General features: G+C 45.0%; 1 protein-coding gene across 1 annotated transcript in view; it reads left to right on the forward strand.

Moving 5' to 3' along the window:
- The first annotated feature begins 10,696 nt into the window (after window positions 1-10,696).
- MRGPRX2 (MAS related GPR family member X2) overlaps window positions 10,697-26,080 on the forward strand; it is a 31,317-nt gene continuing 15,933 nt past the window's right edge. Inside the window, 1 exon segment of the mRNA XM_028117726.1 lies at window positions 10,697-10,797. Coding sequence (XP_027973527.1) covers window positions 10,697-10,797 — 101 coding nt within the window.

The following is a 26,080-nucleotide window of genomic DNA, read 5'->3' on the forward strand; positions in this document are numbered from 1 at the left end:
TTTTACTTGCCGGATTAACCAGATGTGTGTCTGTGTGAGAGAGAGAGAGGAGAAGGTAAAGCAGGAAATATTCCCACAATTTTTTTGTTGGTTGCTATTTTGAGTCTTAGTCACCTACTTACAGTCACATATTTAAATATGTATTCCTATGGAAATTTTTCTGGATGTTTCCAAACTGTGACAGCAACACTCAGGATTGGGTAATAAATCCGCCTTGACTTTAATACAGGTGTAGCAAGACTCGCCTCTCTCCTTCTCTATCCATCTATCATAGCTCCGTGTTTATTGGTTTATATACCCACTCCCCCCTTAGTCTCTGTGCTCCTAGAGGACACTTAAATATCACTTCCTCAGGGAGGCTGGACTCCTACATCAGGTTAGGACTCCCTGTTAAATGCTCCCATAGCACCTATAGTTCTCCTAACAGCACCCATGGAACATTATTGAATTCAGGTTTTGAACATCTATCTTCTCTGCACACCACGAGCAGTTCTGTGAGCATAGAACCTGGCCCTGATTCAGACATAGCCACGTTCCCAATGCATAGCATGGTACCTGGCCCATGGGAACTCAGCTCAATACTGTTGTTGAAAAACAATCCTACATTAATTCATTTGTATTTATATCCCTGACACCTAGCACATTTCCCAACCCAAGCTAAGTGTTCAGAAAATGTTGATTTGAGTTGAAGATTCCCACCTATGGCTTTATACAGTTTGCAAAACACTTTTGCTTTTACATAGATTGAGACTCATAACATCCCTGTGAAGTGAGCAGAGTGGGGATTAACACTCCACTTTATAGACTGTGATTTGGGAAGCTTTGGCAATTGCCCCAGGGTGTCAGGCTAGAGACTGTGGAAGAGCCCAGGCCCAGAGCTTTGGGTGACAGGGGCTAGGCTATCTCCCGTGTGACAAAGCTGTGACCTTGGCAGTACAGTCACTGAGGAGAAATAAGTTCAGGGCCTAGGAACGATCTACAGGTTCAGGAATTTTCAAAACTTCATACAGGTATTTTTTCAAAAGTATTTTCAAACTTCCCACCTACCTGGAGGAATCAGGTGGGACATGAGTTTTGGAGGCTCACTTTTTGTGTGCTCTTAGCAAGAGACCTTACCACTTTGAGCCTACATGCTCTCATCTATAAAATGGGAATAGTAAGAGAACCTACTTCACCGTGTAGTTGTCTGAATTAAATGAAAGAATGTGTGCAGTGTACCTACAATAAGTGCTCTGTAAATGTTGATCACTCCTAGATACTCAGACACCTGAGAAAAGCTGAGATCTTAGGGAAAACTCAGCCTTAACACTGATTATGATCCAACTCTGAAATATTCGTGACTTCATAGCAAATATAATCACCGCAGTTCCACTGGTCAAAATTTATTCCTTGTTTCAACAAGAACATTAGTTTGTGACATTTTGAAGGAGTAATTATTCTTCTCTTTCCATCACCACCCTGCCCTACACACTAAACTATTTACAGTGATGAGAAGAGCTGCGTTCCCACCAGCTCTGCCTTCCCTAGAAGACAAGAAACTGGTTAAATTTGCTATTAGCTGCTGCCCCGCGGGCGCAATTCTAGTGACAGTGGTGTCCATGGTAACCGGCCAAGCTGGCTTGTGGTGCAAGTTGTTCAAGAATATAGAAGGGACAAGGGAAGGCCTAATTGGTTAAGTGTCATCTCAGTTTCTAAATGAAAGAATTCCACCCTGTGCTTTGGAGAGATGGTGAATCCAGACAAAAATCTGAATTTCCCAAGCTGAAGGCACTGAAGTCATTCCCAAAGCCACTGAGTTCCCGATGAATCTGACTTCTGGAGGTATGGTTTAGCAGCAAGGGCAGTAGGTGAGATGGCAGGAGAGGCAGAACACGGAATAAAATGATTACATGAAATTCTGCCATCCCCTTGAACCCTCTTTGGCTCCCTATTGCCTGTGGTAAAGTCCCTTGTGGAACTGGAGTGGAACAGTGAGGTGCCCTCAAGAACCAAGGTCGCCATGGTCACTAGTTTCTCTCTCTTGTCTCTGTGCCTCTGGACATCTGTCCTGCTCTCACCGTAGAGTGGGGCCCTCTGCGTACTCTGTACTCAAAACTGCTGCTTTCCCACAACTTCTGCTTATATGTGACATTGACTCCAGCCCAGACTCTACAAGATTTTACAGGCCCGGCACCTGCTACCTGCTCGTCACTGACCAGAAAGAGCTCTCAAGGCTGGAATATACCCAAGGTGGGGAGAGGGGATGGATCAGAAAGGAGAGTCAAGATGGGTGACTTGAATAAAGGGCACCAGAGGCCAGGCCTCCAGCTGTGATCAGAGCTGGGTCGCAGACCCACAGCAATCCTGAAGCAAGAGCCCAGCCTTTGCTTAGCCCAGGTTCCTCCTCCATCAACCATGTCCCAGAGCAGCCTGTGAAGGAGCTGTGTGGGGCAGGGCAAAGAACCAGGCCAGCAGTCAGGAGGGCCAGCTTTAAAGTGACCAGTTATTGGTTGCGTAGCCTCTGGTGAGACATGGAACCTCTATAGGTTTCCTCACCTGCAAATGGAACTTTGGCCACAGCACACCTGAGCAGCACTTAGAAGTATGTTCTATGGAAATATCTGCAGAGCTTGTCATATGCCACAGACAAGAAAGAAGGGAGTCCTGAGCTCCAAGACCAAGTTAGTTTGATTCCAGTCTCAAACATGGGAGTGTGGACGTTTACAGGTGATTCTCCTTGAGGTGAAGGACAAGCCAGGCTCCTGCCTCGGGAAGGGCGAAACAGTACCACATCATTACTTTGGTGCAGAGCCAGGTAATGGACCCGGGGGCAGAGGGACACAGAAGGAAGCGTGCTGTGATGCCTCTCAGACAAGGCACAGACTAGACACCTCCACTCTCATCCGTCCCCTCCCCACTGTCTTCAGCCCCATTGGGCCCTTTTCTCAGGCAATTCATGTAGAGTCTGAGGCGGAGTATTAAAATCAGTAAAATTTTTGCAAACAAGCAGTCTAGTCTTAACTGGATAAGCATGAAGTATGTTTCAAATGATAAAATGAAACTAAAGAGTCTGGAGAAGTCTCAGGCAGACTAAGATGCTTAAAGTTGTGTGAAAATTTGCAAAACATCTCTATGGTGTGTCTATATTATCAATACATGGTTTTGTGGTTGGTTTGTTTTTTTAAACAACCAGTGTGTCATTTTGAGTTACTTGTTTTTTTTTTTCATCAATTTACCATCTGGAGTTAACCCAGATTCTTAGGGGAGCCTTGCCAGAATTGTAACTTCAGGAAATGGGGTGAGCAGGAAGCAAGGAGTGGTTTCATGGTCGTAGGACTTTTAAAAACCCTCCACCCAATCTGCTCCCTGAGTCAGGATTTTCTCATTCTTCCACATCTCTCAAAACCTGCCCCATCGCTATCTCCTTGAAGACCCACGTTACCTTCTACCATTTAGGTTATATTGAGCAGACCTTTATCTCACTCTAACTTACATAATTGGCGCCGTTTCTGGCTCTTGGGGCCACAAAAATTCCAATGAATTCTCTCTGCTACCTCATAGCCCATTAGACATTTGGATGATTAATGACACCCCTGTGTGTGTTGTCCTGCTGGTTACACATCCCCAGTTCTTTCAACCATTCCTCCACTGGTGTAAAGACAACGTAGGGGAAATGCTGCTGTTGGGGGAGCCAGACTGAGGTGGATTTATATCCTATTACAAAGTAGCTACATACCTGCGCCAAGTCACACAATCTTTCTGGGACACTAGTGCTATTTTGTAAGGTTGTAAAGAAAAGGAGAGAATGTGTGCAAAACATCTGGTACGGTATCTGCCTCATAGTGGGTGCTTTGTACATGCCATGGTTGTGATGGGACCAGGGAAAACTTGCTTGTAATCACTCCTCCTTTAAGAGGATTTTACATCAAAAAGGAATGGAGTGGAGATATTCAGAAGTAGAAAGAAAACAAAGGCTGATGTGACCTGGGCCAAGGGAGCTGAACAGATGAGGCTTTGAATCAAAAAGGAAAGAACAGACCCGTCACAAGAGGCCAGAAAAGATTCCAAAGATTCACTCATTCATGAAAATGAAAACGCTTACTTCGCAGTGGCTGGCATCATCAGAAACAAATTATATAGCGTATGTGAACGTGTTTTGTAGAGTAAACGCTCCCTTGTACTCCTAGAACACTGGTGCTTCACCTCATCGTATGATAATCGTTTGTCAATATGTCTATTTCCCCCTGAAGATTGTAAAGTTATCATGGTGGGGAAGTGTTGGGGTTCTTTTCTGCCCAGCTCCCTCTTTCATTGGTGAAGCCCTTCACCCTCACTCCAAGTGGTGCAGATGGGACATCCATGTCAATACCCTACCTGCTGTGAGCTATAGGGCTGAGTCTGTGAGCCAGGCCTGACCAATCAGGGTGCTCCAGTCCTTTGTCCAGAGAGATTGGTCCAAGGCACGGAGGCCCCAACCAGGGCCAACCAGAGTCCTTCCATGTGATTTGATCTTTGGATGCTGGAAAAGATGTTTCTTTCTTTAGAATTATGAGCTCTAAGAGCATTAGCGTGGCAATACAATTTATTCATCCAACAAGTATTTATTGAGGACCAAATTATCAGTCAGAGTTGAGAGGATCCAGTCATGAGACATACACCTCTCTGGATATTTTAAACAGAGGGAATTTAATATAGGAAAGTGACTCTATAGTGCTGGAAGGGCTGAGGAAGCAAAAAAAAAAAAAAAAAAAGAGGGACTTTGAGTTAACCCAGATCTTGGTGCCGCAGGAAGAAGCTGTTGTCCCTAAGAATGGGAGAACAGCAGGGTAGAGGTGGTGTTACCAGAGTCCAGAACCTGGGAGGAGGGGAGGCTGAGCTGGTGCTCTGAGCCATAGAGGTTTCCCAAAGGTGGCCAGAACTGAGACCATGTCGGGGCTACACTGCAGGCCGGTGCGAGGACCATGTTGGAGAGCTACTCGGGCTCTGAGGAAGAAGCTTCACAGGCAGGAGCTTGAAGTGCCAGGAACACCCTGTTGCCCTCTGTGCCTGCTGGGGAGACACTAACCCAAGTCCAAAGCTGGAAAAGAGCCTCCCCGGTCTCCTCCTTTCTGCTAATCTCCCACCATTGCCCTATTGTTGGAGCCTATCTGAAAGCCTCGTGGCGAGAAATGCAGTTACAGGGTCCAAGCCTCCCTGGAATACACAGCAGAACAAAGCAGAGTAGAAATGGAGGCTGAGAGCAACCAGGCAAAACACCTGCCAAGGTGCTCTGTGCTAGGTCTTGTTCTAGGGACTGGGGTTATAGCAGTAAGCAAGACAGAAAACACCCCACTCTCCAGGAACTTACTTTTGGAGGGGGAGGGTAGACAATACAAAAGCAAGCCGAAGACAAACAAGGGAGTGCAGCAGGACACAAAGAATCAGTGGGTCTTAGTGCAGGTCCCTTAGAAGCTGCGTTTGAGATGAAGATTAATATAAAAGTGATGTATTAAGGGTGTGCTCTCAGGAATACCTGTTAAGGTGAGGGGATGTGATGCTTAATTTTATGTGTCCCCTTGGCTAGACTATGGTGACCAGTTGTTTGGTCCAACACTAGTCTAGATGTTTCTATAAAGGTATATGTTGAGATGTGATTAACACTTAGGACAGTTGACTTTAGGTAAAGCAGATGATCCTATATAGTGTGTGGGTGGGCCTCATCCGATCAGTGGAAGGCCTCAAGAGCAAAGACTGAGTTTTCTTGAAGAAGAAAGAATTCTGCCTCCAGACTGAAACATAGAAATTCTGATCCTTAGACACAAGACTGCAACCTCAACTCTTACCTGAATCTCCATCCTGCTGACTTGCCCTGTGGATTTCAGAGTACCAGCCTGAACAATCACAAGCTAATTCCTTAAAATCTCTCTCTCTCTCTCTCTCTCTCTCTCTCTCTCTCTCTCTCAGTTTTGTTTCTCTGAAGAACTCTGATTATTATGGCAAAGGAGAGGAGGAGAAGCAGAACAAGGGTCTGGTCTCAGCCCAACGCCATGGGGAGCTCTGGAGTGCTAATTGCACCACAGAATTTGCCCTGCCTCCAGGCAAAGGAGTTGGGCTTTGTACACCTGCATCGGTCAATTCTCAGGTAACCCTTCAGAGAAGGTTGTGTGTGCAAGTTATACACATACTTCAATTCTTGGGAATTTCTTTTCTCTATTTGTTAAGGTCATGGTATTTTAATTCCAGAGGGTAACAGGGACTCCTGGGAAGAATAATATACTATTCCTCCATTGTCCACTGACAAACTAAAAGGGATTTCTGTAATTAGAAAACTACCTTTGAGTTTTGTGGAACATAGGGCTTGGTTTAAGGACTTAGAAGGTTTGGTTTCATGTTCCAGCTTGGCTAACTCACTGTGTGATCTTAAAAAGAAAAAAAAAAAGGTGGAGCACTTGGGTGGCTCAGTCGGTTACGTGTCTGTCTGCCTTCTGCTCAGGCTGTGATCTCAGGGTCCTGGGAAGGGTCCTGGGATTGAGTCCTGCATTGGGCTCCCTGCTCAGCAGGGAGTCTGCTTCTCCCTCTCCCTCTGCTCCTTCCCCCCTTGTGTTCTCTCTCTCTCTCAAATAAATAAATAAAATCTTAAAAAAAAAAAGGTGCTTGCCTTCTTTGAACTTTACCTCCTATATATACCAGAGAGCTAGCCAAGACAATAAAAATCTCTACTCAACCCTGTTTCCCTACTCACAGCCTCCATATCTCTACCCTTTGCCACTACCAGGTAAATAACACTTCTAGAAGCTTCCCTGATCTCTCCAGGAGGGCAGCTCAAGTGGGGTTCCTTTAGGGTTTCTGTATATAAAGACAGCACTGATTTGAGGTTACGTTAGGCAGGAGAAGATTTGGTTCCACTAAAGAGCTACTGAAGTCCTGCTCATTCCCAGCTGTTCTGATATCCCCACACTATTTGAACCTTTTTCCCCAAGGGTAACAGGGGCAGGCCCTTAATGAACCAGATCAGCGCACTCGAAACGGTATTTTTTTCTTACTCAATCACATATAAAGTGGCCAGTTTCTTCATCATACCCAACAAATGCTTGTTCTAGATTCACCCAATCCCACAGGTGTATGAGGAAGGCTGGAGCTGAGGTCCACCTTGACTTTCACAAGGCAAGCAGAGTGTGTGCCTTGGGAGACAGTGTGGTCGTTAGGGAGGGGCCTAGGTTTCTACCACACATTAACTCACTGCCGACCACTGAACTTGGGTTCTCTAAGCCTTAGGCTCCTCATCTGTGAAATGGGGTGATGGGGGCTGGATTAAATATGTTCAGCCCAGGAGAGCACCCAGAACTCCTGCCCAGCCACCAGGATGTCCAGCCTGGTGAAAATCTTCTCTGAAGCTCTTTTGAAAATGATTTTCCTGATGGCTCTTCTGTGTCTTCTGGTGGCAGGTGTTTTCTCCTGAGTGCGGCGTGTGTAGAATATTAAAAAAAAAAAAAAAAGGTGGCACGGTGGGTGACTTACATTTTAATATTTGCATTGCAATCATCTATGACAGCCATCTTCTGAATCTTCAGATATTAACATTCCAAACCTCTCCCAAGTCATATTTTATAACCTCCCCAACTCACATCCATCCATGAATAAGATTTCATTATTAAGAATTTCATTTCTCACAATGGATTTTATTTTTAATTTGGGCTTCATGGGCAAGGCGCCAAGATGACATGATTTATTGCTTCCAGTTTGCTGGCCTTGGATACTAAGTCTGCCTGTGTACTAACTTTATGGCAGGCTGAACTTCTGCTTCTTTACCAGCTTCTTCCCAAAGGAGGAAAAACTGCAGCCCCTAATACCTTCCAAACAAACAAACCAAAAACACCCCCAGAAGATAGATGCATACCTTTCCCTTGGAACAAAGGCTCACATTTGTTCAGGATGCTATTCTCCCATCCCTGGGCCCTGTCAGATGGATTGAAAAAACATCAAACAAATAACTGTTCTGGTAGGAAATGGAGCAGACTGATTACTTCTTAATTAGTATGCATGTAGAGTAAACATCCTTGTGCAGGAAACATCTAAGCGCATGGTCCTAGTGGGCATTAGATTCTGCCTTGAACATATTTACTCATAATGGAGGTCTTTCTTCCCGGCAATGAAATATGTATGGAAATACACGTTATTTATTAGATAATACATGTGCCTGTGTGTTTTCCAGAGCTCAGAAAGACTTCAAAGAGAGGGAAAATTCATACTCACTGAGTATATTAGTCTCCTGGTGCTGCTGTAACAAATCAACACAAACTTGGTGGCTTAAAACAACAGAAATGTATTCTCCCAACAGTTCTAGAGGCCAGAGATTTGAAATCAATGTCACTGGGCCCCAAATCAAGATGTTGTCAGGGTTACATGCCCTCCAGAGCCTCTAGGGAAGAGTCCATTCCTTGTTGCCTCCAACTGCTGGTGGCTGTCAGTGTTCCTTGCCTTGTGGACACATCTCTAAATCTCTCTCAGCTCTATCTTCACATCATCTTGGTGTGTGAAATCTCTCTCTGCCTCCCTCTTTTAAGTACACACATGATTGCATTTAGGACCCACTTGGATAATGCAGAATAATCCCCCCACCTCAAAATCCTTAACTTAATCACATCTACAAAGACCACCCCCCCATTTCTGTTTTGCCATATAAGGTAACATTCACAGCTTCTAGGGATTAGGACATGGATACGTTTTGGAGGGCCATTTCAGCCTACCAACTGAACACTTACCCTGTACCATTTCCTACCTGTGTCTGGATCCCTGCATCTCCTTCCACAAGCCCTCTCTGAGGAACATAGAGCAGGGAAAGAACTTGGGGCTGGGAATCAGGAAATCTGAGTTTGTTTTTTTGGTTTGTTTTGGGTGTTCTATTTTTGTTTTGTTTTTGTTTCTTAGAGAGTGCGCAAGGGCATGCTCGCACATGCCGGGGTAAGAAAAGGGGCAGAGGGAGAGGGAGAGAGAGAATCTTAAGCAGGCTCCATGCCCAATCAGTCTCACAACCCTGAGATCATGACCTGAGCTGAAATCAAGATTCGGACACTTAACCAACTGAACCACACAGGCACCCCAGGAAATCTGAGTTCTTTAACTCACCAGCACAAGTGCCATCACCTTCCTTTTCGGTGCCCAGGACAGACATTGCTAATTGATCACAGCACTAGTTTTTGCCAAACTCCTGGACTTGACCTCGTGACCCTCAATACAATGTTGCAGAAAGTCAAAGTGAATTGAAGCCTATTTGCTACCCCTATCTTAAACCCTCAGTTTCCTCATGTGTAAAATGGGAATACTCTCCGCACATCTACTTTCTAAGGATAGTGTAAGGATCAAATGACATAATGGATGGAAAAGCACTTATAAATCCTTAAAGTAGGTGACTAAAGAAGATATGTCGCCAACAGGAACTCATGGGGAGACTGTCAAGAACAGCCTTGCCTAGAAAAATAGAGGGCTTTCAGTGCAAGGAGATTATGAAGGTCAGGTTCAGGGGTAGTGAGGATAGATGATCATTCTTTTTCATCCAATAAAACAACATAAGCAAACACAGCCTATGCATTCAGTAAGGATAGCTTTAAAATAACATCACCAAGCATATAAACCTTACAGTAGTGTTTGCTTGGCTCAAAATAGCCGTCTGGTATGTGTCAGCCTGAAATCAGGACTATACACTTGTAGGTGTCCAGCACCACCAACTCTGTTCAAATCATATCAACCCTTGAGGGACTATTAAAAATGCACCCCTCCAGGGAGTCTTCCCTGATATGGCAGAAGGGGCCCCCTCCCACCTCTATATGGACTTTTGTCACTTTGTGTATGCATTTCAAGTTTCCCTTAGATGGAGAAAGGAGACAACTCATTCTGGTCCGCATAGATATTTCATAGGCTCTTGCCAAAAAGCTTTTAAGTGAGGACCCTTAATCCCCAACCAAGATGTCAAAGTGTCTCTTCTTCATTTCCACTTTTGGAGTCAGAAAACTACCCCTAAACATTTTTGGTGACCCCTTTGGGTCAGCCGGGTCCAGCTGGCCTGTTTTCCCTGGGATCTGGTTCTAGGCTTCATTCTGCTACAGACCAGCTGGGTGATCTTGACAAGCTCTGAGCCTCAGCTTGCTCTTCTATAAAATGAGAAGGGTGTTGAACACTGACCTCCCTGCCTCTCGGGGTTGTTAGCCATGACTAAGAACACAGGCTTTGTTGCAGACAGACTAGTTCAAATCCCAGCTCATTTACATTCTAGCTGTGTGACCTTGGGAAAGTTGCTAAACCTCAATGAGCTAGTTTTTTTTAAATATAAAATGGGAATGCCTACTTTCTAGGACCATCAGTGAGGATATTGCTGTGTATTGCTTAGTACAGTACTTGACATCTAATAAGTGCTCAATGTGTGTTAGCAAGAGTTGTTATCTTAAAGAAACTGCTTTAGGTGGAAGAAATGGTGTCATCAAACTAGAGGTACAGTTAGGCAGAACAGAAGCATCTGGGACTAGACAGGGAGCTCAGGAGCAGGCAGGTCTAGGAAGGGGGATCTTCAGTCTGAAGTTCAAGATCAGGCAGGTTGTGTTAAAGTCATCGTAATAGTAACAATCGACACACATGATGGAATTGTCCTAGGCATTGGCAACTCTCTTCCCATTCTCCTTACCCTCACCTCAAGACTCCAGGTGTTTCTGGACCCAGCCTGATAGGAATTGAGAAGATGGGCAACATGGTTATCGAATACAAGATGAAGACCCTAACTGTGAGAGTAAGCAAGGACTTGTTCTTAGGAGCTAAACAGGACCCCGGTTATACTCATGGAAGTCCAAGGTCAGCTGCTTCCCAGCACTAAGGCAGCAATCCCCTGGTGAAAGTCAGGCCACAACATGTTAACCTGGAAGTTTCCTAGAGATAATTATTCTAACAGAAGGTGATGCCATTTTACAGATGAAGAAACTGAGACTCAGAGAGGTTAAATGATTTGCTTAAAGGTCAAACAACCTTTAAGTGGCAGAGCCATCTGTCATTTCCCGGTCTTTTGGGGTCTCATCCTTGGCTCTCTCTGCTACATGATGCTATCCTGAGATTCCAGGAAAGAAAGGGGTCTCCGATTTCTCCCCTCCCCAAGCATTTTCTGTCTCTACTGGATTGACTGCGTTGGTATCACTGGTCAGCAGTATCTCTGTGGGGGAGCCTCACCTCACCCTGCACCCCTTTTTCTCCTGAGAGTCCTTACTGCTCACCTGGAAGTCAGGTGAGCAAGGGAGCAGTTTGGGGGCCAATAGGAAAATTGGGGGTTACATTGCTGGAGCTGTATAAATTGGTACATGTTTTCTGGAGAGTTGGTAGCAATATGTACCAAAAGTCTTAATAATCTGGATATGATTTGATGCAGCAATTCCACTATTAGAAATTTATCCTGAGGAAATACTCCAACAAATACATAAAAATACAAACAAGTGCAAAAAAAAAGAAAAACAAAACAAAGTCTAAAAAGTCTTACTAAGGGATTAGGCAAAGGTAGGGTATCCATACAGTGAAATACAATGCAATCATTCAAAGGGATGATGTTGGACTATATTTATTGTTATGTAAGTAAACAACATGATAAACCAAAAATAGGCCATATGTGTAGTATGATCTCATCTTCTGTAAATAAATTATCCTCGTTTGTGTATACACTGTGATCTCTCCTGATTGGTATCCAACCACTTAGCCGACTCCCCAGTTGAGTCAACCCTCCCCTTCCACCTGAAAACCCCCAGGAATGATGCTCAGATTCATGGAAGGTTCTGGATGGAAGGCTGTGCCTTTTTATCAACCACTTCTGCTCCCACCAGACAGCTCACATGGTCAGCAGGTATCAGTTTAAAGGTTCTCTAGCCTCTTTATTCCAATGTCCTTGTTAGTATAATTTCATAGTTAAGTATTATATAAATTGAAAAAAATGAGCGAAAACGGAAAAAATTTCCTTTAAAAAGACTAAATTGCTTTGTAGAATTCAACTGCTATCATAATAATGTAGTTACAATGGATTGTTGAGGGGGAGTGTGGTTTGGAAAAATTCAAGATTCTGCTCTCAGAATGCTTGCTTCTTTTTCTTCTTTTTCTCAGAATGCTTCTTCAAAGAAGCCAAAACAGGAATTTGGAGACAAACTATCATGGTGTCTAAAAAAAAAAGACAAAGATGAACTCCTTTCAGCAGACTGATAGCAACATGAAAAGCTATATTAAAACATTGATACATTTTAAGTTAAAAATAAGAGATTTAAAGTATGTATAGGTTTTATGGTTATTATCATTCATTATTTCAATTAACTTTTTTGTTTAACCCATAAGCACTGTCCCAATAATATCCTATAAAAAGGCTTCTGCTACATAGGTCTAGAAAAAGGAAGGATATGCTGTATCTGGCAGATTATAGTGAGATTATGGTTATTTTTACTCTCTGGGCCTTTCTATGCTTTAAAAAAATAAAAGTGTCTCTTGTTTTAAAATCAGAAAATACCACAAAGCCATCACTATTTAGAGAAAGGAAAACAGAAAGAGAAACTTCCGGATGAGGGAACAATGTGCTGATGTTTGCAGGGTGCCCTGGGGAGACCCCGTCTGTTTTCTGAGGACTGGAGCTGGTAGGATTATTTTCTTATAAATCATAATAGTGATCATGAGTTTAACTCCTTGGTTTCACCCTGTCCTGAGGTCAGGTTGACATCAGCACTCAGACATCTCAAAGCACTTAATTGCCATGGGAAGGGGGCATAGGGACTCAGGCAGAACAGGTCTGGGGAGGAGAGATGGACATCCCCAGATGACACAAGCCGGGGGCGGAGGGGGGAGGGGGGGAGGCATGAATAAGCCGGATCAGAATCAGGATGCAAAACGGAGGGCAACAGTTCTGAGCACCTTGGGGTTACTGTCATTCACAGAGGTTACACCAAGTTGCTTAAGGTCACCCGCCAGCAGATGCAGCCTTGCACAAAGATGGGCGCAATTTCCTTTCATATAAAAAAACCCAACAGCACAATCTTTATTTTTTTTATAAATGTAATATTCTTTCCATAGAATATTTTAAATAATTCTTCATTCTTGACTTATAGAAATATTTGTTGGAAATAAACTTTTTTTAAGATTTTATTTATTTATTTGAGAGAGAGAGCACAAGAGGGAGACAGAGAAAAACTTCTGCCTATCATAATATTAAAAAGGAAACCACAGGTCCCAAAATGCCATTACTTAGGCCAAGTCACCAAACCGGGGCTTAAGACCTAAACTAATGGCACTTTTAAGCTTCCCCAGAAATGTAGTCTTAAGCGGTCAGTCAGGAATTTTCTAGCCAACACCAACACGGTAATCTGTCCTGTGTGCCCTCTCTATCTGCAAAAGGAAGATGAGATAATCCCACCTATGAAGACCCTTTGGTCCCCAGATGAAGGTGACCTCACCTGAAATACTCCTTTTTTCTGTTTATGACGTCCTTGCCCTGCTTTAGAAAACCTTTTCCTTTTTGTAGCCCTTTGGAGCTCCCCTCTACTCGCTGGATGGGGGTCCTCCCAGTTCACGAACTCTTTCATAAAGCCAATTAGATCTTCAAGTTTACTCCGCTGAATTTTGTTTTTTAGCAATAACTGATTTTAAAATTATAATAAAGTTGTTAAAGTCTTGCATTTAAAAAAAACACCAACAACCAAATAGAAACCAAAATCTTTTCTCATTCCAACACCTTTGCATAATACACTTCACTCCAGTGCTGGCAAGGTTGGAACCATAGGGCAGACAAAAAGAAAACCTGACAGGTTTGCCGTCCTGCCCTTGGCAGTAGGATTCTCAACTGCACAAGGACATTCTGGGGCAATGGAATTTAGCAGCAGCTCAAAGAGAAAGGATTCAGGGCTCTTCTTGGAATGGATGATCAAGGCAGGGGTCACATCCAAAAGCACATAGGAGTCATCACTGCATGAAGTCTAGCTGTGGCTGGCACAGGCACACGCAGAGTAGAGGTGAGGCTGGATTTCACCCGCCCTTCCAGTCCGCTGTTAGGAGGAGGGGCAGCATCTCTCAGTTTGGCATTAGGGGCCCAATTGCAATCCCATTCCAGGCACTATTTGGTAAGTTAACTTCACTCTACTGCTGAGCAATGGGCTTTGGGGTCAGCCAGACCTGGATTCATATCCTGGCTCTACCACATACGAGTTCTTTAACACAGAATTTCTAAACCAATTCAAAACAGAGGACGTGTTGGAGGGCAATACTGTGCTAAAATTCAGTCAATATGTCTGTCGTTTTATGTAACTGACCCGTGCCTGCAAAGTGACACGCAGAGCAAGGGCTGAGTTAAATGCATGATGAGTACCCCGCTTCTCTCATATTCACACACACACAATCAATGTAACCCGTAAGACTCAGAGAGAAGCATCACTTTTTAAATCTTTCTCAATCAACTCAACTCTTGCTCAGCTCCCACCTGCCTGGTTGGCAGAGCCAGGAGATATAATCTTGGTCATTTGTGCTTGGGCATGCATTTTGACCCGGCACAGTCCAGGAACTCTGAGGAGGCACCTAGATGCTCACATAGCCATGCGGACGCTGATGACCAACCCAGTGTGTGTGGGGTCCGTTTCCGGGAGGCAGCTCCAGCGGTGGCTGGTACATGTGATTAGCACTCAGGCAGACCCGTAGCCCTCCCACCCCCCACCCCCGCCGTCAGGAATCCTGCTACCTCCGGGGGGGGGGTGGGAAGAGGGGGTGCAAGGGCTTCTCTCAGCCCTCCGTTATTCTAATCCTGTCAACCCAGCTCCCCCAGGCTGGGCCACACTCCTCCTTTGCTCCCTCAAAGCCTCTAGCCCCTCTCTTAGGAGCCCATCTACCTTCCCCTGACATCTCGGAGCTGAAACAGAGAAAACATCAGCTCCCCACAACCATCCAGGTCAGAGGAGCCCAGAACTGAGAACGGAATACCCGAAGCAACTTCCTGGGAGGAGAAAGGGAAACGTACTTTTCCTTTCTTTTTCAAACTTTCTTTCTTCCTTACTGTTGAGTTTAGAAAGATCTTTACTCTGAAAACCAATCTCTTGTCAGATACGTAATTTGCAGATATTTTCTCCCAGGCAATATTTAGCATCTCATCTCTCAACTAAGTCTTTCACAGAGCAAAAGATTTTCATTTTAATCAAGTCTAGTTAGTTTAGTCTTTTCTTTTATGGATTGTGCTTTTGGTACCACATTCCAGAGCTCTTCTCCTATTAACTCATGAAGGTTTGGCTCCTACGTTCTCTTCTCAGAGTGTTATGTTGTTACATTTTACATTTAGATCTATGACCCATTCTGAGTTTATTTTGTATAAGGTGTGTGGTGTAGGCCAAGGTTCATGTTATCGGCTATTGATGTTCTATTTGTTTCTACCAAGCCAGGTTCTACAGGAGTCATGGAAGTAAGCTGATACCCAGGGAGGTGGGATGACTGAACACAATCCCTTGCAGGAAATTAATCACGCTCCCATGTGTGGCTAGAATGAGCCTGATGTTATGGAAGCCAAACACTTCACCAGTGAGTCTTCAGAAACTATGTTGTGCAACCAAAGACTGTTCATACTAGATCCCTGAGGAGAGTCCTGCTGCCCCTTGCATCACAGCCTAGACCATATTTCTGTTCGAAGCAGGAAGTAAACATTCCTGTTTGCAAATTCCTGTTGCACCTGATAACATATTATGTGTAAAGACAGGAAAGGGAGTGTCTTATAAAAACATAGTCCCAGAAGTGGAAAGGGCCCAAAGTAGGAAATCCCTTCTATAGCCTCTTGGAAAGGACAATCTTCCATTCAACAAATATACATGGAGCAGCTACAATGTGTGAGGAACTAGGCAATAAAGATGCTGACTGAACAAAACGGATATGGTCCCTGTGCTCTGGTGGGGGAGGGGAGCGGTGGGGAGTGTAGGTAATTATATATACATACACAATACTGTATGCCAAAAGCTAGTGAAAGGATGCAGAAGTAATCTGTGGCAGGGACATCTAACCTAGATTTGGGGAGCCTGATGATGCTTCCTGGCAGAAGTGACAATGAACTTGAGACCTAATAAATGAATAAATAGCAGGTAGGATGGAATTGGTGGGGAGGGGGGTGATCATAAGAAAGAAGAGTCTTCCAGGTGAGGTGGAGCAGCACATGCAAAAGTGCAGAGGTGGGAGTGGGTGTGGTGGGGTGTGGATCCAAAGCATCCAGTATTGCTGGTGTGTAAGGTGCAAGGAGAAACCGAAAGGGATGAAGCTGCCCATGTCAGACCATGAAGGGCATTGAAAGTCACAGTAAGGGATCCAGCCATTTCATGAGGATACCAGGAGTCCACTGGAAGGAGTGTAACAGGCATGTAGCAGATGCAGAGTCTCACTCTGGCAACATGGAGGCAGGCGGCTGGCTGGGGCATTGGTTAGGAGACTGTTGCGGGAGATGATGAGACCAGAATGGGGGCAGTGAAGAATGTTCGATGCATTTACATCAGAGGAGGATCTGAGGCGTAAGGACCAAAGATGAAGTTTTAAAGATCGCTTTGAGAAACGATGGGAAAGAGTTGTATGGAGAAACGGAAGTTAAGTGGCCAAGTTGAGGACCAGTTGAGGAGGAACCTTTGTGCGGACGCTCCTAGCCAGGAAAGCCAACTTATTATTCCCTCCCCCCCTTGAGACCCTTCCACGCTGAACAGTCCTGTTTGAACAGAACTCTGCTTCCCTGTCACTTCCCTGTCCTTGTCCAACTTCAGCCCTGAGGTGCCACACAGAATGAGTCCATCTCCGCTGGTCCATGTCAGCCCTTTGACCATTTTAAAGACGTGGGTCACATTCTCTCAAGCTTTCTTTTCTCCCACTCATGTCTAGTTCCTACAGCTGCTTCCCGTTTGGCACAGGTTCTTCCCTCTCCTCTTTCCGGTAATCCTCCTACCTCCCGCCTTTTATTTCATGGGGTGGCCAAACTCTGGGTAGAGTCTGGTCAGCCAGAAAACAATAAGCATTGCCTTCTGGAGCCTGGACATTCTACCCCTGGCATCCCCACACACTTCTGCCCTTGTTGGGAAAGTTGCCTCTCCCTTGGACATTTGAGCCAATATCCCCCAGTAGGATCTGTGGTCACCATGGGCCCTGGGCTCAGGCCCAGGCCCAGAGCCTCAGCTGGGGAAGCTGGTTTAATGAGGCCTTCACTGGCTCACCTCCAAGAGCAGGCAAACTGCATCTGGGAGCACATGACCCAGCCTCACCTGGAAATGGATTTCCTGCCTTTCCTCCTCTCTCGAGAATCAAGGCACCAGCAACAAATCACTGACGACTTTTGGGTGTGTGGCTTGGTGAGGAAAACAGATGTGGGATAACAACTCTGACTTCAGGATCCGTGCAGCTTTGTTGGGAGAGAGGATATAGAATGGGCAGTCAGAGAAGACCTTTTAGAGAGGAGATGGGGCCACAGGTAGGCCTTGGAGGACAGGAGAAAAATCAGCTGATGATAAGAATAAGGCAGTGTACTAGGATGGAAAGGAGAAATGCAGAGGTCAAAGTGTCTAAGGTGGATCTGGGGGGAAAAAGATACTGTGGTCTGAGAAGAGACTCTATATCTGTGAACATTGAGAGAAATTGCTGTAAAAGTAAGTTGGAACCATGTTGGGCTGCCAGCTAGAGAGGCTGGGCTCTCCTCCAGGCAGGGGGTTGCCAAGGACTCTTGAACTAGAGAAGATGATTGAAATGGCTGGTGGTTTTGTTTCTGATCTGGCAAAGCTGGGTAGATGAATCCACACTCTGCTGTGACCCAGGAGGACAGAGCTTCATGATGTCTAGGCAGGATAAAACCCTTCCAGGAAGTGGTCCAGGGAATGCACAGAAGCACCTCGCTGGCCTAGTTTTAGCTTGCCTTCAGGTGATCTTTCCAATAGCCCTTCCTAGGGGGATAAGGACAGAGAGAACAGCTAAATATTCATATGAGTGAGACCCATATGTGGGACCCCTTTGTTCACAAATTATTAAGAATTTCAAGGTGGGGGCACCTGGGTAGTTCAGATGATTAAGCGTCTGCCTTCGGCTCAGGGCATGATCCCAGAGTCCTGGGATCAAGCCCCACATCAGGCTCCTGGCTCAGCGGGGAGCCTGCTTCTCCCTTGGCCTCTCTCTCTGCTCATGCTCTCTCTCTCTCTCTCGGTATCTCTGTGTCTCAAATTAATAAATAAAATCTTAAAAAAAAAAAAAGAATTTCAAGGTGGTGGGATCCCTGGGTGGCTCAGTTGTTAAGCATCTGCCTTTGGCATAGGTCATGATCCCAGGGTCCTGGGATCAAGCCCCACATCGGACTCCTTGCTCCACAAGAAGCCTGCTTCTCCCTCTCCCACTCCCCCTGCTTGTGTTCCTTCTCTCACTGTGTCTCTCTCTGTCAAATAAATAAAATCTTTAAAAAAAAATAATTTCAAGATGGCAACATTAAACCAAACATGGGTCCCTTCTAAGCATAGAGTCCTGTGCAACTTTACAGGCTGGATGCCCATGATGTCATTTCTATCTGAAGATAAAGGTGAGGGCAGATTCTTACCCAAATGCATGCAGTGGGTTGCAAGGGGTTCCCACATTCAGAAGGCCCACAGCCAGTCATTTCCCTCTCTTTCCTGGGCAGGTGATAGCCCAGCATTCTAGCTCAGGCAGTCAACTCATAGCTGTTAGCTTCATAAAAAGAACAATAGACAGGGGACAGGAAATCTGAGTTCCAATCCTGGTTTTGCTTTAAAACTGATGTGAGTCACTTTTGGACCTCAGTTTTGTGTCTTATATTAAGTGTTCAGTAAGTATTGTTTTTCTTTCTTTCCATAAATAAATCCCAATTGTAGAATCTCTACGATAGAGCTCCTTGCTGGAGTGTTTGAAAGAAGATGCAGGTTCCAATGATGGGTCTTGGGTTGCCGAAAAATCTCAGTGAAATGCATTTGTATCTCAGAGCAAACTCCAAATACCCTTCTGTATCTTAATACCTTCCTGCCTCTCTAGAAAAGTCACCTTTGGCCATTCTCTGACAAGGATATAATTTAAGAGACTTCAGGTCTACTCTTAGCTATTCTGCCAACTCTCTGTAGAACCACAGACAGCTGATTTCTTCTCCTTATGTCTCAGTTTCCCCTTCTCTAAAATGTGGGAATTGACAAGGTGATCTCCAAGATCCTTTTCTGCTCTCAGTGCTCCATTTCCTTGAATCTGTGAAGTAACTGGTCCAGCATTTGTCATCACCTGGTGTTGAGATGAATTTATCTGTCTCCATCAATAGAAAACAGGCTCACTGAGGCCAAGTATGATTGCAATCTCTCTCTGAATCTCCATTTCCTGGCACAACACCTTGCACTCAATTATGTGTTGAATGGACAGAGCTATCAATGGATGGACAAGGTTGCCTGGAAAGAAACTTAAAACAAATGAGCCAAGCAAGTGAAAACAGAGATATAATCAGAAGAATCAGAAGAATGTGCAAAGGAAAGAAAGAAAATTAGAGCAATATTGTATCAAAGGAGACTGAATACTGGCTGACCAACATCTCAAATAATACAAAGGAAATTTTAAATTTTTAGGCTTTAAAAAAAAAAGATACCAAGGACAACTGGGTGGCACAGTTGGTTAGGTATCTGACTCTTGGTTTTGTCTTGGGTCGTGATCTTAGGTAGCGAGATCAAGCCCCATGTCAGACACCATGCTCTGCACGGAGTCTGGTTGGGATTCTCTCTCCCTCTCTCTCTCTCTCTCTCTCTCTCTCTCTGCCCCTCCTGCGCATGTGCTCTCTCTCTCATATAAATAAATAAATCTTTTTTTTTTAAAAAGACAACAGATTTCATAATTAGGATGTCATTCATGAGGCTGCTAAAAGTTAAGAAGTGGGTGGATCATGAAGTGTGGACAGCAAGCATAAAGGAGTCAAAAAATTTTGTGGAAGAACAGAGAAAGATAAGAAGTTCTCTAGGCATGTGGCAACATCAAAAGAAGAATCATTGCTTGTTTATTGGTTTCTTTTTCTTTTAAGATTTTATTCATTTGAGACACAGAGATACAGAGAGAGAAAGAGCATGAGCAGGAGGAGAGGCAGAGGGAGAGGGAGAAGCAGACACCCCGCCGAGCCAGGAGCCTGATGTGGGGCTCGATCCCAGGACCCCGGGATCATGACCGGAGCCGAAGGCAGACACTTAACCATCAGAGCCACCCAGGCGCCCCAGTTTCTTTGATTTAAGAGAAGGAGACCCAAAATATTTGTTAACCAAGAGGAAGGAGTGAAGGAGAAAGAGACTAAAGATTTTAGAAAGGGGTAGAGGAGGCCATTGATGGATTGATGTCCTGCAGAGGTCAGAAGAAGGGACTGAGAGCACAACTTCCTCTCCAACTCTGCCACCTACAAAGGTGTATGACAGGTGGATCACTAGGGGCTATAGAGGGAGTCCAAACATCAGAAGGGGGTTGGGCAACTCAGTTTTAAGATCCCTTCCCACCAATTCTGTGGTCATCATGTCCATCCATCCTTATTGTGCCACGTGGTCCCACAGGCAGATGGTAGGAGACAATGTGAAAAAATCTTTGAAGTATAGTCCAGTGCCTGCAGTATTTCTTGACTTACCAATGCCAGTAACTGGTCAAAGAGCAAATGAGCCCTTTGAGACAAACTCTACCTGCTTTGAAATGTGCCCTAAGGAAGGAGAGTGGCATAGTAGAAAAAGAACCAGATTGGGAGTCAGGAGTTTGGATCTAGTCTCTCCTTGTAGTTCTTTATGTGACCTTGTCCTTTGGGCACATCCCTTCTTCTCTGAGTTGCAGTTTTTCTTGGAAAACGGGAGTTCAATATAGGAAATTGATGTATTTCTATGTGTTCTGACTCTTGAGTGTTACAGAGTCATCCTGAAAAAGTTGGCACTTGTCTCCATGGTTCTTGAGCAGCTCTGTGTTTAATGTGGCCTCTGTGGCACCAGGAACAAAAATGAGGCTGGAGCAAGTAAGTCCTCTTTGGCAATTCACAATGACACCACCACAGAGCTCGAAGTATTGCCATCAGCTCCAACAGGAAAACCCACATGCTTGTCAATGACATTCTGGACTTTCTTGTTTGGGCTGTGGCACCAGCATGACTGAATCATGTTTAGAAGGGTCATGTCTGGCTGTGTGCTAATGACACGGATGAAACTCAGCATTGCCTAGGGGGACTGAGTTCCTTACTGAATTCAAGTTCTGAGTTCAAAACCTGGCTTGCACTTTGCTGACCAATCTCTACTAGGATTAAAGGGAGGTGGATGTATCTTTGTCATCAAATACATCATGATAATTAGCCATTTGTTAATTCATTTAAAAATGCATGTGCAACCACTTTATTCATTAAATGTATGTGTATTGGGTGGATGGATGAATGATAGATGGATGATAGATGAATGGATGGATGGGTGGGTGGATGGATGGACAGATGGATGATAGATGAATGGATGGATGAATGGATGAATGGATGAGTGGATGGATGGATGGATGGGTGGATGATGGATGATGGATGGGTGATAGGTTGATGGATGACGGATGAGAAGACTCAGGATCTGGTTCACAATATCACTCACCAGATGGGCATATGAACCGGGATTTTTCAGTTACAAATGACAGCAACCTTAATCTAAGTGGCTTAAGAGGCAATTTTAAAAAGAAAGAAATATGTTGACTTACATAATCAGAGAAATTATCAAGAGTACCAAAGTCCCATTTATCTTGCAGCTCTGGTTTCTTCTGTTCTAGCTTCATCTTTAGATGGTCTTTTCCCACCTGGTAGCCAGTTTCACAATCAGCAGCTCCGTAACCCCAAAGGAAAGTCGGCCTTTCCCCCAGGAGTTCCATAAGAAGTTCTCAAGAGGGTCCTCACTGGCCCACATTGGGTCATATGGTCATCCCTGAGCAAATTCTGTGGCCAGGGGGGTGCAGCACTCTGTTTGGCTGGGTCTGGGTCTAGAGGTGATGGCAGCTCCAATGAAATACGTAGACTGAGAGTGAAACAAGGTGGCACTCCCAGAAGAGAAGGGAGTGGACACCAGGCAGGCAAAACCCAGCAAGATGTCCTCTCACTGGGTAATTATGCTCCCCGGATTGTCCTCACCACACAGGCTTCATGTGATGGGAAAGCCCTTTGACAAGGTGAGTGGCTATTCTTTTCACTCGTCATTTATTAGTTACCAATGTTGCTCCTCCTCCCTCTTGAAGCCTTCCCCAGCATCTTGGCCTCCAGTTTCCTCCCTTTTCTGATCTAGGCCGTTTAACCTTTCATGCCATCCAATTTGACAACTCATCATCAAGTGTATCTGGTACACTTTGTACTTTGTAAAAAGCACCTACAACTTCATCAGGCCCAGCAAGAAGTATGGCAATGAATAAGACTCCCTCTCTTCATGGGAAACTCCTCATCTACTCAGTGATAAATCTCCCTGCATTGTTCTCTAATAGCTTTGTGTGCAAATCTCATCTCCAAAACAAAACTGCCAGCTCCTTATGGGTAAGGCCAGACCTCCTCCTTCTCTCAGGTCACTCACATCCCTCCAGGCTGTTTCATCCTGAGAGTACCTGTCATGGGCCCTTGGAGCTCCCATCAGTAAAGGATCTGAAGCTTTCCTGTAAGTCCCAACCTTCTTGCTAAAGGATCCCCATGCTCCCAGCAGCCAGTTCAGTCCTCCTCTTTGCTACCTCACACCACGTGCCTTGCTTCCCACACCATGTCACCCTGGGGTCTTTGGTCACCACATCACTGGCACCCTCACCCTCAGCTTAACAGTGTCTTCCGTCTTTGGCTTCTAAAGTCATTGGAGCAGCATGGCCCTGGCTGTCCTTTGGATCTAGCTATCTGCAAGCTGAGGAGGGAAAGGACCCTTCTGTAGCCTCTGTCAGACTATCCTGCAAGGCTAGAAACAAGGTAGCACCTTCATGATCAGCCCTATTAGTCAACAAATATGTACTGAGCATCCACTAATCTGTGCCCAGAACATGTGCAAAGGAAATTGGTGAATAGGCAGGCAGGGTTCTGTCCTCCAGGAGATCACAGACCTAACCCTAGGACAGTGAAGCTTCTTAGAATCCATAGTGATCTCTTCGATCTATTCATTGGAATGGGCATGAAAGGAACTTGGTACAAGTATCCCAGGTGGCTTGGTTATAGTGCAGGGGAGTGGGGAGGGAAGGAGAAGAGTGGCCTTCATGATAAGCTACTCAAAATGGTCCTTCTATGTTATTTGTCAATCAGGTCCCTGGACTTAACATACGGACCCAGACTCATTCTCCCCCCACCAACTGCCAGCGGGGGTGTGGGGGCGGCAGCTGCCCACAGGCTGGGGCATCTTAGCTTTGGCTTCAGCCGTTCATTTAAGGCGACCAACCAGGGCTCTCCTGGGAGGTTCCTGTACCCTTTGCTTGTACCAGTGTGCCCAAACCTGCAGTGGGTACACTCTGAAACCTTGCTTCACTTACATTCTTCCATCACTGAGCACAGGCCTGTGTGCTGGGGACCAGCTCAAAGGAGAGCTGATGAAAAAGTCTAAAGTGAAATGAAGCAAATCAAATTTGAACCAAATTGAATGGCCCTCTCTAAGGCACTCACAAGACAGAAGTTGATCTTTTAAAAAGGAGGAATGTTTCCTGATCCATCTGCTCTTCACTGAATAGCCCTTGAATTCCTTCTTGAAGTTGAGGATTTCTCCGGCACATGTCTCTTCTCTCCTTTGAACTCAGAGGTGAAATTGCTCCCAGGATCTCAGTCCCCTTCTCTCTGCCCCCACCTCTTCTTTCTGACATTAAAATCAGTCGCTGCCTTTCATAGCCACATGGGAGGGGGTGGGGCTCCGCTAATGAATGTTTGAGAAACCCTTTGAGATCTTGGATGAAAGGCACCTTATAAAATACAATTAAAAATAATAGGGATAATTACTAGCTGGGTTAGTCCCTGTAGGTTAATTAGAGAGTTTTCCTCTGGCAGATTCTGAATCTGTGCAGAAATACATGGGTTCAAAAGGCGAAACTGATTTGAGATTTCAGGGGCCACTGTTATGCTACCTCCCTTCCAAGATGGCATCTTTGTTGAAATCCAAGGAGCATTGCAGCAGGCCAGAGCTGGAAAAGATCTTTCAGATGATCTAACTTTCTTGGTTTGCTGATAAAGTCAGTGAGGCCCAGAGAGGTGATGTGACTGGCTCAAAATTGCACAGCAAGTGTAACAACCACAGCTCTGGAGGTCCAGTCCCTGGACACCCCCACTGGGGTGGGGGGGGGCTCCTGTCACCACTCCTAATCAGTAATGTACTCTATCCAACCTGTGCATACTGGTGACCTTCTATTGCAGAGTAGAACATTGGAATAAGAGTCAGACAGAGCTCAGTTCAAATCCTAGCTCTGACACATATGACAGACAGTGCCTAGCAAGAGAGCCTCAGTTTCCTCGTGTGTAAAATGGGAATAATAATACCTGCCTCAGAGGGTTGCTGTGAGGAACCAATGAGCAATGCACACCAAAGCACCTGGTATGGAGCACGTGTTCACTCAATGCTGCTTAAATGAGCGCTGCAAGAATGAGTCTTCACCTACAGTTCTTTCTCGCCTTACATGCCTATGTTCAGTCTAGATTTAATGAGCCCCTACTACGTGCAGAACACTGTGCAAGGCTCTCCAGTACTTTATTTCACTGAATCATCACCACATCCCCATGAGGTTAGCTGTGTGAAATTGAGGTTCAGGGAGGTTAACTAAGTCGTCCAAGGCCACACAGCTGAAGAGGAGACAGGACTTGAACTCATGCTCTCTGCCACTATGAACACTGCCCTCCTTTGTGAAAAGCATGAACATTGTTATTAACCACAATGGAGCCCCCAAAGGATTTTTCTGCCATGATACTGGGGAGAAATAATTGAGGACGTCCGGGAACAGGTAGAGCCAAAATGATCCATTGAAGCATTTTTGGTTTCAAGGTTATGAAAATTAAACTCTTCTCCTTATCTACTATTTATTTATTTATTTTGAGCATCTGCATTGATGCAAGAAGTCAAATGAAAAACAGTAGCTGGAACTGAATTTTAGAATCAAGAAATCTGGATTCAGCTCTTGGATCCGCTCCTTAGAAACCACGTGCCTTTGGTCAAGTTTCTTAACTTCTCCATTTTCAGAGTCTTGTGGTGACACTTCCGACTTTACCCCTCACGTGGAATCTTCAGAGGCTCAAGGGGCAAGAACACAGATGTGCTATGTCAGTTGCAAACCTCCTTCACAAATGTAAATCGTTACTGTTACTATTCACAGTTCAGAAGATTTTCACAGTGATAGAGGAGGTAGCTGGAAGCCCCAGGCCAGTGGACTTCAGGAAAACGGACTCAGCACTTTTCTCCAAAGGACAGTTCAGAGCATTCATCGCTCTAAGCTCGGATTATCTGGTTGGAAGAGAGCTTTTTAGGGGACCAGTACTTTGGGATTCAATTGTAAATCATAATAGGTTCCATTTATTTGAGATTTCAGTTTTTTCCCAACTGAGTCTCATTTGTTATGGGACTCATAACATGTTATGTTACATTTTCTACTTCTGTGTGTGAAGAAGAAACTTGGCCCCTATGAAAGGCTGCTGGGTAAGGCCAGCAAAGGAGGAAAGAAGCTGACCTTGAGTCATTCTCCCCATGATTTCCTCATCAATCAAACCTTTTCCAAATACTTTCTAGAAACTAGAATAACCAGGACTATATTCTTCTGAACTATTCTTTCAGAATGGATGGCTCTGAGTCATCCTCTCCAGGGATTTCCAGAATTGACCAAGAGAATAATAGTGCCTCTGACCACCAGAACTAAAGGGAACTCAGGTCCCCTTCTACCAGTGTTTGGGCCTTCTGGAGAGACAGTCATCTAACACCTCCAGTGCTGGGGCACACACTCCCTCCCTTTGTCAGACACTTGCTAAAAGTTGCACCCTATCTCTGGCCACCATCTGCCTCCATGTAATTCTCACTCACTATGCAAGGGTCTGTCCTCTGGAGCCACAGGGAGATATGCCCCTCTCCAGCACCACTGGTAATGTGTCAGCCCTGAGACACCTTCCCAAGACTAGATGTCCCATGTTAGAGGGATG

Source organism: Eumetopias jubatus, unplaced genomic scaffold, assembly GCF_037043125.1.
Source record: "Eumetopias jubatus isolate StellerSeaLion01/CBP00866 unplaced genomic scaffold, mEumJub1_p1.0 scaffold_13, whole genome shotgun sequence".
Taxonomy (NCBI): Eukaryota; Metazoa; Chordata; class Mammalia; order Carnivora; family Otariidae; genus Eumetopias; species Eumetopias jubatus.